We start from the raw sequence: 13,792 nt of genomic DNA, 5'->3' as shown, positions 1-13,792 counted from the left end.
TATCGTACTGTGCTGAATAAAAGCTACTTATTGTTTGTTCGGTGACTTTGTTTGTTCTTCCGTATGGCGGAGTGCAGGTATAGGCGCAATACGTTTTTTAAAGAGAACGCCATGCACCTCCACAGGGACAGACCTCGGAATCTGACCAGACGAAATCAACAAAGAGAAGAGTGAGGCAATATAACGACTGCTACCTCCAGTATGGGTTCACTTGGGGTGGTGAGGTAACGTGTCCCACACCAGTATGCCTGGTCTGCAGGGAGACGTGGGCTAACGTTCGTTGGCTACGGCTATTGGGGAAGTTTGCGCTTCAAATACTTTGCCAGCTGCTCGCTAACGTGAGATGTCGATGAGGACAAATTTACAGATACATTTTTACTTTGCAAAGAACTGGCCAACCATGCTGCCGGAGATGAGATATTCAGGGTGACAGATGAATACTTGAGGAACAATAATCTTGAGATATACGTAAGTGTGTGCACTGCCACTGACGGGGCGGCCTCAATGACAGGTCGGGTCAAAGGCTTTGTAACGAAAGCTATGCAACAAGAATCCTGCCATGTGGTAGCGCATTGCATGTTGCATCGGGAGGCTCTTACTGCAAAAACGATGCCTCCGGACCTGACGGATGTATTGAATCAAGTCGTAAAAATAGTTAATTACGTTAAATCACGTCCCCCTCTGCAGTGAAATGGGTTAAAGGGATATTCCGCCATTTTTGGAAATACGCTCATTTTCCACCTCCCCTCGAGCAAAACAATCGATATTTACCTTGTTCCCGTTCATCCAGCCATTCTGTGAGTCTGGCGATACAACTTTTAGCTTCAGCCTAGCATAGATCATTGAATCGGATTAGACCATTAGCTTCTCGCCTGCTAGCTTCATGTTTAAAAGTGACTAAGATTTCTGGTAATTTTCTCATTTAAAACGTGTCTCCTCTCAAGTTAGAAAGTGCAATAAGACCAACTGAAAATGAAACCTGGCGTTTTTCTAGGCTGATTTGACATGGAACTACACTCTCATCTGGCGTAATAATCAAGGCAACTTGCACACTACTGGCACTACTACTGCTTGTTGTCTATGGGGACTATTTTCAGATGCTGCGTACGATATCACTACGCCTATGGTACGTTTGCAAGTTGCCTCGATTCTTACGCCAGATGAGAGTGTAGTTCCATGTCAAATCAGCCTAGAAAAACGCCAGGTTTCATTTTCAGTTGGTCTTATTGCACTTTCTAACTTGAGAGGAGACACGTTTTAAATGGGAAAATTACCAGAAATCTTAGTCACTTTTAAACATGAAGCTAGCAGGCGAGAAGCTAATGGTCTAATCCGATTCAATGATCTATGCTAGGCTGAAGCTAAAAGTTGTATCGCCAGACTCACAGAATGGCTGGATGAACGAGAACAAGGTAAATATCGATTGTTTTGCTCGAGGGGAGGTGGAAAATGAGCGTATTTCCAAAAATGGCGGAATATCCCTTTAAGACTGCACACCGAGGTCAGGTGGTTATCAAGTTGTCTCTTCACATCCTGTTCACCATTTATTCAAAAGTTCAATTAAATGAGTTGAATGAAAGAAGTTCATTTGAATAAAACAAAAAAAGATATTAACTTCACCTTATCTTAGTAATGCCTATAATAAAAGCAGTTTTGGCCTATCCAACATATCACAAGGTTAAAGAAAATGGCATGAAGTACAAATATGGCACAAAGAAGGTTGAGTAAAAAGTAAAAAAAAAAAAAATAGGGGTGCCGTGGATGGAGAGAGATATGTTTAGGGGTGCCGTAAGCCAGAAAAGTTTGGGAACCACTGGCCTAAGTAACAAAGTCAAAGAAGAGCATTTCTTCTTCACAACCTCATCAACAGAAGACAGAAGAGGTAGGACTGTGGTTCAGTGCTAAATTAGTTAACGATCTTGTTAGTGACAAGTTTCTGTTAAATTAGCATGATAGGATGTTCTGTCTATGTCAGCGTAAAGTAACTTGATTGGCAAGATATTCAAGTCAAGTCAAGTTTATTTGCAGTATATAGCACATTTCATACAGAGAGGTCATTCCATGTGCTTTACATAAACAAAACCAAACATTGCAGATAAAAGCATAGATGGGCATTAGAGTTATATATAATATATAATATATATTATATAATAATACATATATAATATAATAATATAATATAATATAATAATAAAACATAAAAAGAAAGTATAGATCAAGGTAAAATCATTTGAAAATAAATCATAATTAACAACAAAACATAAAAAGAAAGCATGAAAGAAGGTAACATAATTTAAAATAAAGAATAATTGAAAAGTGGAATAATGAAAAGATTAGCATGGATAAAAAAACATTATATGGCCATGCTTGTACAGTACTTCGACATAAAATTGGCTATAACTGAAGCTTTGCACAGCAAGTTACGTGTTTCTTTGCCTATCACATTTTTATATTGTTAAAAAATCAGACTTTGAAAATACAATATGCAGGATGCCATTTACCCCAATCTCCATACACACACACACACACACACACACACACACACACACACACTTACATAAAAAAAAAAAACTCACACATGCGCACTCATTTATATGTACATGAGCTGCAAGAGTAGGATATATGCATATAAATTGCACAAATAGGAGATACAGACAAGTTGACGAGTGTCATTTATTTTTGCGGAGAGAATGTGCAGAACTTGAGCGGCAGTCATATATTACCGCTAAGCGGTACATCTAGTTTCTACAGACATCATGGAGATCTCCATCTCTGATTTTGAGCCTCCAGTTAAAGACTGTGCCTTACTGGGAGACATTAATATGGAATGCCTCTGTAATTCTACAGAAGCCTCTATCATTTTTTACTGGCATCCTAAAGATCCCAATCTCTGATTTCAAGCCTCTAAGAGCCTCTGGATAAAGTCTGCTGGGAAATGTTTAGATGGAAAACCTGTGTAATTCTGAAGAATCATTTAGGTATGCATGCTCACATTACGATAAGCCAGAGGTTCCCAACCTGGGGTCCGGGGACCCCACTAGGGGTAGCCAGAGATTGCAGGGGGTCTGCACAATGTTCCCTGGGCTGAGGTTGTGAGGTTACCAAAATATTTGCACACATTAAATGTATAAAATCCCAATTACACACCCAGTTGGATAATCCGAATTAAAACATATTTTTGTTCCACATTTAAATTCATGTAGCTCTGACCTCTGAACTTGCATAAGCAAGCTTCAGGTCGGGTTAGGCTAGGCATTGTTAATTGGTAATTCATCCCCAGACCCCGATTGCTGAATAAAACAATGTGTGTGTATGCGGGTAGGAGTTTGGGTAGAGGGCCCTGGCTTGTTAGCCTGGCAAGCCAAACCATAGGGTGCGTCTAGATTCCTAGGCTACTGGCTTGTCTTAATCACAGGCAAATGGCCTTCAAGGAAAAAAGGTTGGTAAACACTGCGATAAGCAATAACAAAATACACTGTAGCGTTCACCACCATGAAGTTAAGATGAGGATCTTGCGTTTGGTATTGTAATTGTACTCCAATTGAAGGCTGGCTGCCAGATAGGGTCGGAGCCAGTGAAGGGTTGGCTGTGTTTGTTTTGATGTTGTCTTGCCTTTCATGATGGCCTTAGATTGGGCCTCTATTGAAAGTTGATGATCCGAATGGTGCTTTTAGTTCACCATAGTGTAACCTGTAACCTGTGAAATGTAGGGCGAGCATCAGCAATAGTTTCTGACACATTTAGAGCCTCACTGAAGAAGAGTTCACATTAAAAGAGAAAAGATCAGCCATAAATCCTCAAGTATCCACCCTCTCTAAACTCCTCTTCAGCGCCACGTTAAAAGGGCTCCCAGCACAGCCAGGGGACATTAACAAGTGGTGTCGGCTGCCAAGAGAACACATGTCTCATCCTGTTTGTTTGTTTGTATGTTTGTTTGTGTTTGTGTTGTTGTCCAGCAGCAGATGATGTCTCAGCGACAGGGCGCTACGTTGGCGTGGATCGCGCCGCTGCTCCTGCTCTCGCTAGGCTCCGCCGTCACGGGCATCCAGTACCAGCTGGCCGAGGAGAAGCCGCCCAACACGCTGGTAGGCAGCCTGGCGTCGGACCAGGGCCTGCCGGACACGGATCACCTCTACTATCTGGAGGTGGGCAGCCCTTACCTGCGCGTGGACGGCAAGACCGGGGACATCTACACCACCGAGGTCCCCATCGACAGGGAGACCCTGAAGGACTGCCGCTACCTGTTCGAGGGTGACCCCTGCTACCTGGAGTTCGAGGTGTCCATCACCAACCTCATCACAGGCCAGAGCCCGCGCCTGATCGAGGGTCGCATCGAGATTCTGGACCTGAACGACAACACGCCGCAGTTCGCCTCGCCGATCCTCTCGCTGTCCATCCCTGAGAACACGCATGTGGGCACGCTCTTCCCCATCCCCATCGCCACCGACAAGGACTCGGGCTCCAACGGTATCGCCGACTACTCGCTGACCGCTCCGTCGGACGCTGCCAGCCTCTTCAGCCTGCAGGTGGCGCAGGACAGGGAGGAGAAGCTGCCGCAGCTCATCGTCCTGGGCAACCTGGACCGCGAGGCGCGCGACTCCTACGACCTCAGCATCAAGGTGGTGGACGGAGGGCAGCCGCCGCGCTACAGCAGCGCCCTGCTGCGCGTCGCCGTCACCGACGTCAACGACAACCCGCCGCGCTTCGAGAGGTCGCACTACGAGGCTGAGCTGCTGGAGAACAGCCCCGCAGGGCACTCTGTCTTGCAGGTAAGCATAGATTAAAGGTGTTGCAGGTATGCATAGGAGAGGTTAAAGGTGAACTAATGGTCTCTGAAGTAGGGCAGGGGATCAGTAGGCCTAATGGCGGCCATGGTGGAGCTAACAATCGACTTTAGCAAGTCACTTGCAACTTTTACTTTACAGTTACGGTTTACGGCCAAATGTTTTATACACGATCAAATCTCTCATAATTATCTCATTGCATTATCTAATTGCATATTTTATATTTGCCCAATACTGCAATGATTTCATTATTTTTCATGACTGTCTACATTTATTATTAATTAATTGCTACAAGTATACAGTACATATAAAGTATTAATGACAATTTAAGTTGTGTGTGTGTATGCAACAGCTAGCTAGACTATTACAATAAGAGTGATAGGTTAATTATAGTACAGGAGAGACCTTGAAAAGAAATATATATATATCAGTATCGACATTAACAACTAGCCAAACTGAGTTTGAAAATATCTATTTAAAGGATTTAGTTTGTCTCCACAGCAGGCTTGTGCACAATTCCGAATTTTAGAATTTGCCTCCATTCAATTCATGAGTTGGAATTTGAATTGAATTGGCCCCAGCCCACAGGAAGTTGCATTTGAATTGGAATTGGAATGACAGGAAGTGGAATTCAATTCATGGCAATTCAAAACAAATTCACATGTCACATAACAGGAAGAATGTGAATCTCACATACATTCAGTTCAGGGAAAATTACATTGGAAATGTAATTGATTACTGTTTTCAATTATAAATTGTGTGTTTGTTGAGATCATATCTGACATTTTGTGAAACTTAATTGTTAAATTGCAAAAAAGGGTGTCTAAAAACAAGATAAAAACACTAAATCTGAGGTAAAAGCTACTCAAAACAAGTGAAATTTTCTGTCCATGCAGCAAGATAATTTCACTTGACAAGATTTTGTGAATTAAGATAAATAAAAAAAAATCTAGCAATAAGCATGTCTACAGAGGTATTTGGAAACTTAACATAAGCTGAAATTGCTGTTTTTAAGATTATATAAATATAAATATAATTTTTACATCCCCAAAATAAGTAAAATATACTTAATATAGGCATAAAATGCTGGTGGTAAAATGAGGTTACTTAAATTTAAACAGCCTCAGATTATATTCCTTTTTTGGAAGAATATTCTCTGGACTTTTTGCCTTTATTCAGATAGGACAATGGTGATAGACAGGAAGCGGATAGGTGAGTGAAAGAGTTGGGGAGAGATTCGGAAATGACCGCAGGTGAGATTCGAACCGGGTCCCCATGGGTAGTTGGACGAGGACAAGGTACTCTTGCTGTAACCTGTTGCGCCACAGTACCACAGCTTGTGACAAGTCTAGATGACGTATGTTTAAAGTTGTTACATAAGTTGTTATAAGCATAAACTGCTGTTTTAAGATGATATCTTAAATCTTAAATGTCATCTTAAATTAAGTACAATTTTTTTGTCACTTAATCTTAAAACAAGCTTTATTTTGATGAGAATTTGAGGGAGAGATGTAAAAGATCTCATTTTAACAGTATTTACGTCATTTTAAGATTTCATGCCTATTTGAGACAAAAAAAAGATGTGCTTTATTTAAGATAGTGTAAAGTTGAACACTTACGTAAAGTAAGAAATTCACGCTTCAAACAATATAAATGATCTAACACTTCTAATCTATTTTTTTTATCTTGATAAGAATCAAATAATTTGCAGCGTACCCTTATATTATATATATGAATTGATTTGAATTTCATTGAATTTCAATTCTACTTCCCTTAATTCAAATTCGAATTGTAATTCTGCATCCTGTTTTTGACCTCAATTCAAATTCAATTCAAACTCAAGAATTGAATTGGAATTTAGGAGTCATTCTCAATTCAATTCTGAATTTTGCACAAGCCTGCTCCACAGGGGAAATTGTAAACAACAGCAATATTATCTCAGCCTCCCAACCATATTTGGGGTGATGATTTCTCTCTAGAAGTGGTGAAAAAAAGATATTCTCAGATGATGGAACGAGGGGAAGGACAGCCGTTTCTCTGGGAGGATCAAGCCGTTTATTAATTACCCCAATGCAGTCTGGGGATGAGCTTCCCCGCTATATGAGTCTTATTTTTGGCAGGGATTACTATGTGTGGGCGGTGCAGGTGCCCCAGCCAGTCGCACCAAGGCTGGGGCCAACTAAACTCTATCTTGTCTGTCTTGCAGGTGAAAGCCAATGACTCTGACATGGGTCCCAATGGAGAGTTGACATACAGCCTGCACCAGGCCTCAGCTATGGTGCAGAAGCTTCTCAACATCGACAGGACAACAGGCATCATTTACGTCAAGGGCCTAGTGGACCGAGAGGAGGTGGGCGTCCTCAAGTTCTATGTGGTGGCGAAAGACCAAGGCCCTCCGGTCAAGAGCTCCAAGGTCCAGGTGACCATCACCATCAAGGATCAGAACGACAACGCACCCACCATCACTATCCGTGGAATCGGGCTGGTGACCCATGAGGACGGTGTGGCCAACATTTCGGAGGACACGCCCGTCGGCACCCCTGTGGCGCTCGTGGAGGTGTCAGACCGAGATGAGGGGGAGAACGCCATCGTAACCTGCGTGGTAGCTGGAGATGTGCCTTTCGAGCTGACTCGAACCAGTGAGTTAGCCAACAAGAGGAAGAGAAAGACCCGAACCAGAGAGTCAGCCAACAAGAAGAAGAGAAAGACCCAAACCAGAGCCAACAAGAAGAGAAAGACCCGAACCAGAGAGTCGGCCAATGAGAAGAAGAAAAAGTACTTCCTTCAGACAACTACGCTGCTCGACTACGAGCGCATCAAGGACTACAGGATTGAGATAGTGGGTATCGACTCTGGCAACCCAGTTCTGTCAAGCACAAACTCACTGAAAGTCCAAGTCACAGACACTAACGACAATGCTCCCATTTTTTCCCCATCTTTGTTTGAGGTTGATTTCGCTGAAGAGAACCAACCTGGGGACAAAGTTCTGGATGTAGTTGCAACTGATGCAGACAGTGGCACCAATGCTGAGCTCACGTACAGCATAATCATGGACTCGTCCATTAAGGGGCTTTTTGAGATCAACGCCAACACCGGCGAGATCCGTGTTCTGAACCAGCTCGACCGCGAGCACCAAGAACAGTATGAGTTCCACGTGGCCGCTGCAGACAAAGGTGTCCCAAGTCAACGGGGGACAGCCACCGTCGTGGTCCGAGTTCTGGACCGCAACGACAACGACCCCAAATTCATGCTGAGCGGATACAGCTTCTCCGTCCTTGAGAACATGCCCCCGCTCAGTCCTGTCGGCATGGTGACAGTTATCGATGCAGACAAGGGAGAGAATGCCAAAGTGAGTCTGTCGGTGGAGCCAGACAACGGGAAGTTTGTCATCCAGAACGGAACGGGAACGATCTTGTCGAGCATCTCCTTCGACCGGGAGAAGGAGAGCACCTACACCTTCCGGTTGAAGGTGGTTGACGGAGGCGACCCGCCTCGCTCTTCCTATGTGGGCGTCACCATTAACGTCCTGGACGAGAACGATAACGCCCCCTACGTCACCAAGCCCGCCAACTCTACCTACAAGTTCCTCCCTCCACTCACGAGCCCCAAGACTCACGTGGAGAGGGTGGAGGCCGAGGACATGGACACTGGGCCCAACGCGGAGCTCGTGTACATCATCATTGGCGGCAATCCACACGGCCTCTTCCGCATCTCCCAGGGCGAGGGCGAGATCACGCTGACCAAAGAGTTCACACGCAAGCACAACGGCCTTCATCGGCTGGTGGTGCGCGTCATGGACAAGGGCAAGCCTCCGCGCCACACCACCGCCCTAGTTCACATCTTTGTGAACGAGACCATCGGAAACGTCACCCTGGTGGAGTCCCTGGTGGGCCACAGCCTGTACACGCCGCTGGACACTGACATCGCAGGCGACCACAAGGATCTGCACCTCAAGCAGAGAAACATCGTGTCCGGCAGCCTGGCGGGTCTGGCTAGGGTCATCCTCAGCTGGTGGTGATCAGACATCTGCTCCAAAAGGACAAGACCGACATGACTGATGCAACACACAGCAACAGCTGTGCTAACACACCCACATTAATAATCACACCCAATCACAATACATGTACACACCCACGTTAATAATCACACCCAATAACGATACATATACACACCCACATGAATAATCACACCCAATCACAATACATGTACACACCCACATTAATAATCACACCCAATCACAATACATATACACACCCACATTAATAATCATACCTAATCAAAATACATGTACACACCCACATTAATAATCACATCAATCAACTTAATAAAGTCAAAAAGCAATCAATAAAGAAAACAAAAACAAAAACAGCATTATCACATTTGCAACCTTAACAAAACAAAAACATAACACAATGAGAGCACAAAGTTAACACCCCCACTTGCTCTCACACTGTTAACGTACAGTATGTACATGACTGGAACCTACTGTAGTCAACACAGGTCACAGGAAACTTGACTAACCTGTGCTTTTGCACATTCCCGCTGCCAGGGAAATAGCTAATGTATGTTCGACAGCTTTTATCATAACCAATAAAAACACCTTTTTCACATCTTGGATCCAGCTTTCTTTTAACCTTGTTTATAAGCAAAACACTCTGAACCAAACCTTTGCATCCTGGATAGATTGGGCTGTCTCCTTGTTAACATCTGATCTGGTGTCTGTTTGGTGCGCTTGTTAAAACACCTGTTCCTGGTTATGGCTGCTGTCTAGGCCTACACTGTGTAAGGCCACAAACCTTTAGGTAACCAACTCTCTATCAGCATGCACCGTGCCATGTCAAAGTGTACGCCAATTTCGCTCTGCTGTACCATTTTGGTGGGGAGAATATGGTGCAGAGGGGTCATGTCTTATACCATTCTTAACCAACAGTTTCTGGTTTGCATAAACTTGCCTTGGGTGCACACTTCACAAGTTGGAGGTTTGTTTCTTGGATATCAATAACACCTTCTAACCTCTGCACATCATCAAAATGACAGTTTATGGTAAGAACTTCAGTCGCTGCCATGCTGTGTGCTTCATTTCGCCTTCATTAGTAAATGTAACAAAGCTCTTGTGCACAAATGAGCACAGTGGCGCTACTGATACACCTACATTTGAACTAAATCTGTATCAATAAGATCAGTGGAGTAAGGGTTTCAACCTGGCATATCTTTGCCAAGAGCTCCACCTTGTGGATCTTTTGGAAATGACAATACCATGCACAGAACTGGACATGATATTTTATTTCAGTCATTGCATTCTCTCTGGTTGTTCAGTCATGCTGCATAATGAGCAGATCATTTTTTGTGCTGGTCCAACTGCTCTCAGAGCCACTCGCTCTCCTAAGAGAGCAAAATATTAAAAAAAATTCCCCCGCTATTCTGAGTAGTCTTTAAGAAAATAACATAGTGTGTGTGTGTGTGAAAGTACGGCCTGTTTTAGGCGGAGGGCTCGTTGTGTGCGTGGTGGTTCCGGAGTGTGTTGATGACCTGTGCAGCATCCACATTAGCAGGTCAACGCACTCACTCTGCTGGCCAGACACTGAACACACCGCTCAGGTGTTCAGAAGTGTATGTGTGTGTGTATATAAAGTGGACAGTATGGTCTGATGGTGTGGGAAGCTGGGTAGAATAAAGATGTAACCTCTAAATCACTCAGTTTATTATTCACTAATGTGAACGTTTGTATTTATACTGTAAATAAATCTGTATCCTTTTTCGTAATGATAACATCACCCATGCACACAGAGGCTGTAAAATACACAACTTTATTGAGCTAGCTCTCTCATACAGCAACCTTACACAAAACAAGCCAATCAATGATCACCTTACACAAAACAAGCCAATCAACGAGCACCTTACACAAAATGAGCCAATCAACAAGAGCTGAGCTTGGCAGGACGTGGTGGTGGTGGAGGGGGGGCAGTTATCAGGAATAGGTCCAGGGGGGGTCCAGGAGCACAACGATTGGCTACTCCATCAGCAAAGCCCCAGGCCAGCGGAGGATTGGCCATCCATGGGACTACAGAGATTGGGCCAAACCTCAACTCATCACTAACACAACACAGAGTACATGGTATCCATGGGGATGAGGATATATGAAGATATATACAATAAAAAAGATGTTAGATAACACATTTACACGGCTGACGAGAGATAACACATATTTACTCTGTTGAGACGAGAGATAACGAGAACACATGAGACGAGAGAACACATTTACATGGCTGAGACGAGACATAACATACGAGACGAGAGACAACAAACGAGACGAGACATAACACACGGGACAAGACATAACACACTAGACAAGACAAGACATAGCACACGAGGCGAGACATAACACACTAGACAAGACAAGACAAGACAAGACAAGAAATAACACATGAGACAAGACATAACACACAAGACGAGACATAACACTCAAGACAAGACAAGACATAACACACGAGACGAGTGACAACAGATTTACATGGCTGAGACGTCTCTACAGGGGAAACGACCAGACGATGGCATGAGGCACATGAAGAGGAAGTGGGGTCCTAACCGTCTACTGAGTGCATGTACATCGGGGTCAAAGGTCACAGTTCAAAAGGTCGATATCTTCTACTTTGGTATAAACAGGAAGGGAATATTGCACCAAACATCCTGAAGTGCAAGCTGGGCAGTCTGTGTGTGTGTGTGTGTGTGTGTGTGTGTGTACGTACGGGAGTGTGTGGGGTTGGAGGCACTGATGAGTGTGTGTGTGTGTGTGGGGGGGGGTGGAGACACTGATGAGTGTGTTTGTGTGTGTGTGTGGGGTTGGAGGCACTGATGAATGTGTGTGTGGGGGCGATGGTCAGGCGATACAAAAAAGGACACCACAGACCACCATCGGGGAAAAAAATGATTGTCAAAGCAGCGAGTAGCTCAACTCATTAAAAATGATGAGATGGTGGAAATACAAAAACCACACACACACACACACACACACACACACACACACACACACACACACACACACACACACACACACACACACACACACACACACACACACACACACACACACACACACACAGCATGTCTGGACAAGCACACAAACAACTGTCTTTGGAAAGTGTTTAAAAAAATCAAATAACCCATCAGGAGTGAGAGTGTGTGTGTGTGTGTGTGTGTCCTTTTATTGCAGTAATCAGCATCAGCTGACTCGATCAGACTTGAATCTGACTGGGGAAGGTGTAACATGGAGACACACACCCACACACACGCGCCTTGTCTCTCCCTCTGTGGGGGCATCTCACTGGTGTCCTTGTGGGGTGGCGGCGTCCAGGTAGTACACGTTGACCAGGTGACGGTTGAGATGGCGACGGTAGTCCATCTCCTGTGGAAACGAGCGGTCACAGAAGATGCAGGTGTGAGTGTGTGTGGCCGTCTTGGTGTGTGTGTGTGTGAGGGGGGGCGAGGGCAGGGAGTGTGTCGGGGAAGGCAGCGAGTCGGTGGGGGTGGGGGGCTCGGCCGGTTTGCCCTCCCCCACCCCTCTCAGCCCGGAGTCCTCGCTGCGCTCCGAGGCGCTGTCGCTGAGCTCACTTCCTCCATCGTGGCTGTGTATGCCCTCGTCCTCCTCCGCCGCCTCCGCTGGCTTGGGCCCCGACATCGCCGGCACAGGAAGCAGACGCGGCGGCGACGACGGAACACTATCCGCAGGGGTTGGCAGCTCGTCAGGGGCAGGAAGGGGCTGCTGCGTCGTCTGGGGCAGTTCTGGAGTCTGGGGCAGGTGTGGATTCTTCTGGGGCAGGGGAGGGGGGGTCTGGGGCAGCTCTAAGGGAGCAGGGCTCTGGGGCAGGTTAGGAGATGCGTCTGAGACATCTCTAGGGGTCTGGAGGCGTTGGGCGACCAAATCGGCCTTGTTGTCTTTGGGAAGCTGCAGCTGGAGGCGTTGGGCGGGAGCCTTGGTCTTGTGCTCTTTAGGAAGCTGCTGCTGGTCGGTGCGGGTCTGGAGGTGCTGGGCAGCTGAGTCGGTCTTGATGTCTTTAGGAAGCTGCAGCTGGTCCTTGGGGATCCTGATCTTGTCTGCAGTGATGTGCAGTCTGCTAGTCGAGGTCTCACAATGGAAAATTGGAATCTTGAGTTTGTCTGCCGGCATGTGCAGCTTGTCTGCTGAATTCTGGACATCCTGCTCAGGAGATGGGGGTTCAGGTGTGGGGACCGGGCCCCGGACAGCACCAGGTTCAGGTGTGGGGACCGGGCCCTGGACAGCAACAGGTTGGGATGAAGGGACCGGGCTGTGGCCTGGACCAGTCTTGTCTACAGTAGCCTGGGGGTTCTGTAGAACTGTCTTGAGTTTGTCTGTGGCAGTGTTGGGTTTGTCTGGATTAATCTGATATTTATCCTTGATAGTCTGCCGTTTCTCAGTCACTGTCTTGGGGTTGTCTGTGATTGTCTTGGGTTTGTCTGTGACTGTCTTGGGTTTGGGTTTGTCTGTGACTGTCTTGGGCTTGTCTGTGACTGTCTTGGGTTTGTCTGTGACTGTGACCGTCTTGGGTTTGTCTGTGACTGTGACCGTCTTGGGCTTGTCTGTGACTGTGACCGTCTTGGGCTTGTCTGCGACTGTGACCGTCTTGGGCTTGTCTGTGACTGTCTTGGGTTTGTTTGTGACTGTGACCGTCTTGGGCTTGTCTGCGACTGTGACCGTCTTGGGCTTGTCTGTGACCGTCTTGAGTTTGTCTGTGACTGTCTTGGGCTTGTCTGTGTTAATCTGATGCTTGTCTGTGGCAGTCTGGCATTCCACTACGTAAGTCTGGCGTTGCTCTTCCTCTTTCTTTCCCTCCTTCACAGAGTTCCGTCCAGGGGCGGAGCAGTCGAGAGCCAATCCCAGTGCAGGGGCGGGCCCAAAGTGGCAGGGGGGAGAGGTCGGGGTGGGCGGGGTTTGATCCATCTCCGTCTCCGCCTGCTTCTCCTCTCGCAGCACCTGGGTGGTGTTGGGGGCG

At 46.0% G+C, this 13,792-nt stretch overlaps 2 protein-coding genes across 6 annotated transcripts in view; one reads left to right on the top strand and one right to left on the bottom strand.

Moving 5' to 3' along the window:
- The first annotated feature begins 141 nt into the window (after positions 1–141).
- On the top strand, positions 142–9,542 carry LOC134095342 (protocadherin-1-like). 4 transcript variants are annotated; one of them, XM_062548805.1, is made up of 3 exons: positions 142–224; positions 3,960–4,769; positions 6,991–9,542. In XM_062548805.1, exons 2-3 carry the CDS (start codon positions 3,963–3,965, stop codon positions 8,800–8,802), a joined length of 2,619 nt encoding a protein of 872 aa, XP_062404789.1. In that variant the 5' UTR covers positions 142–224; positions 3,960–3,962; the 3' UTR covers positions 8,803–9,542. The 4 variants fall into 4 exon arrangements, with proteins under 4 accessions (XP_062404789.1, XP_062404787.1, XP_062404790.1 ...); XM_062548803.1 differs by lacking the exon at positions 142–224 and adding an exon at positions 240–468; XM_062548806.1 differs by lacking the exon at positions 142–224 and adding an exon at positions 1,787–1,882 and having other exon boundaries at positions 3,957–4,769.
- A 1,033-nt stretch (positions 9,543–10,575) lies between these two features.
- rest (RE1-silencing transcription factor) overlaps positions 10,576–13,792 on the bottom strand; it is a 9,974-nt gene continuing 6,757 nt past the window's right edge. Inside the window, exons 6-7 of one of the 2 annotated variants that reach the window (XM_062548797.1) lie at positions 13,068–13,792; positions 10,576–13,031 (exon numbers count right to left, since the gene is read on the bottom strand). The exon at positions 13,068–13,792 is cut by the window's right edge and continues 1,264 nt beyond it. In XM_062548797.1, the coding sequence (XP_062404781.1) occupies positions 12,103–13,031; positions 13,068–13,792 (1,654 nt within the window). In that variant the 3' untranslated portion in view covers positions 10,576–12,102. The other variant, XM_062548794.1, reaches the window with a different exon arrangement.

Source organism: Sardina pilchardus, chromosome 11 (genome assembly GCF_963854185.1).
Source record: "Sardina pilchardus chromosome 11, fSarPil1.1, whole genome shotgun sequence".
In the NCBI taxonomy this organism is placed as follows: domain Eukaryota; kingdom Metazoa; phylum Chordata; class Actinopteri; order Clupeiformes; family Clupeidae; genus Sardina; species Sardina pilchardus.
Note: the sequence above shows the minus strand (reverse complement) of the source record. Positions and strands in the feature narration are given on the sequence as shown.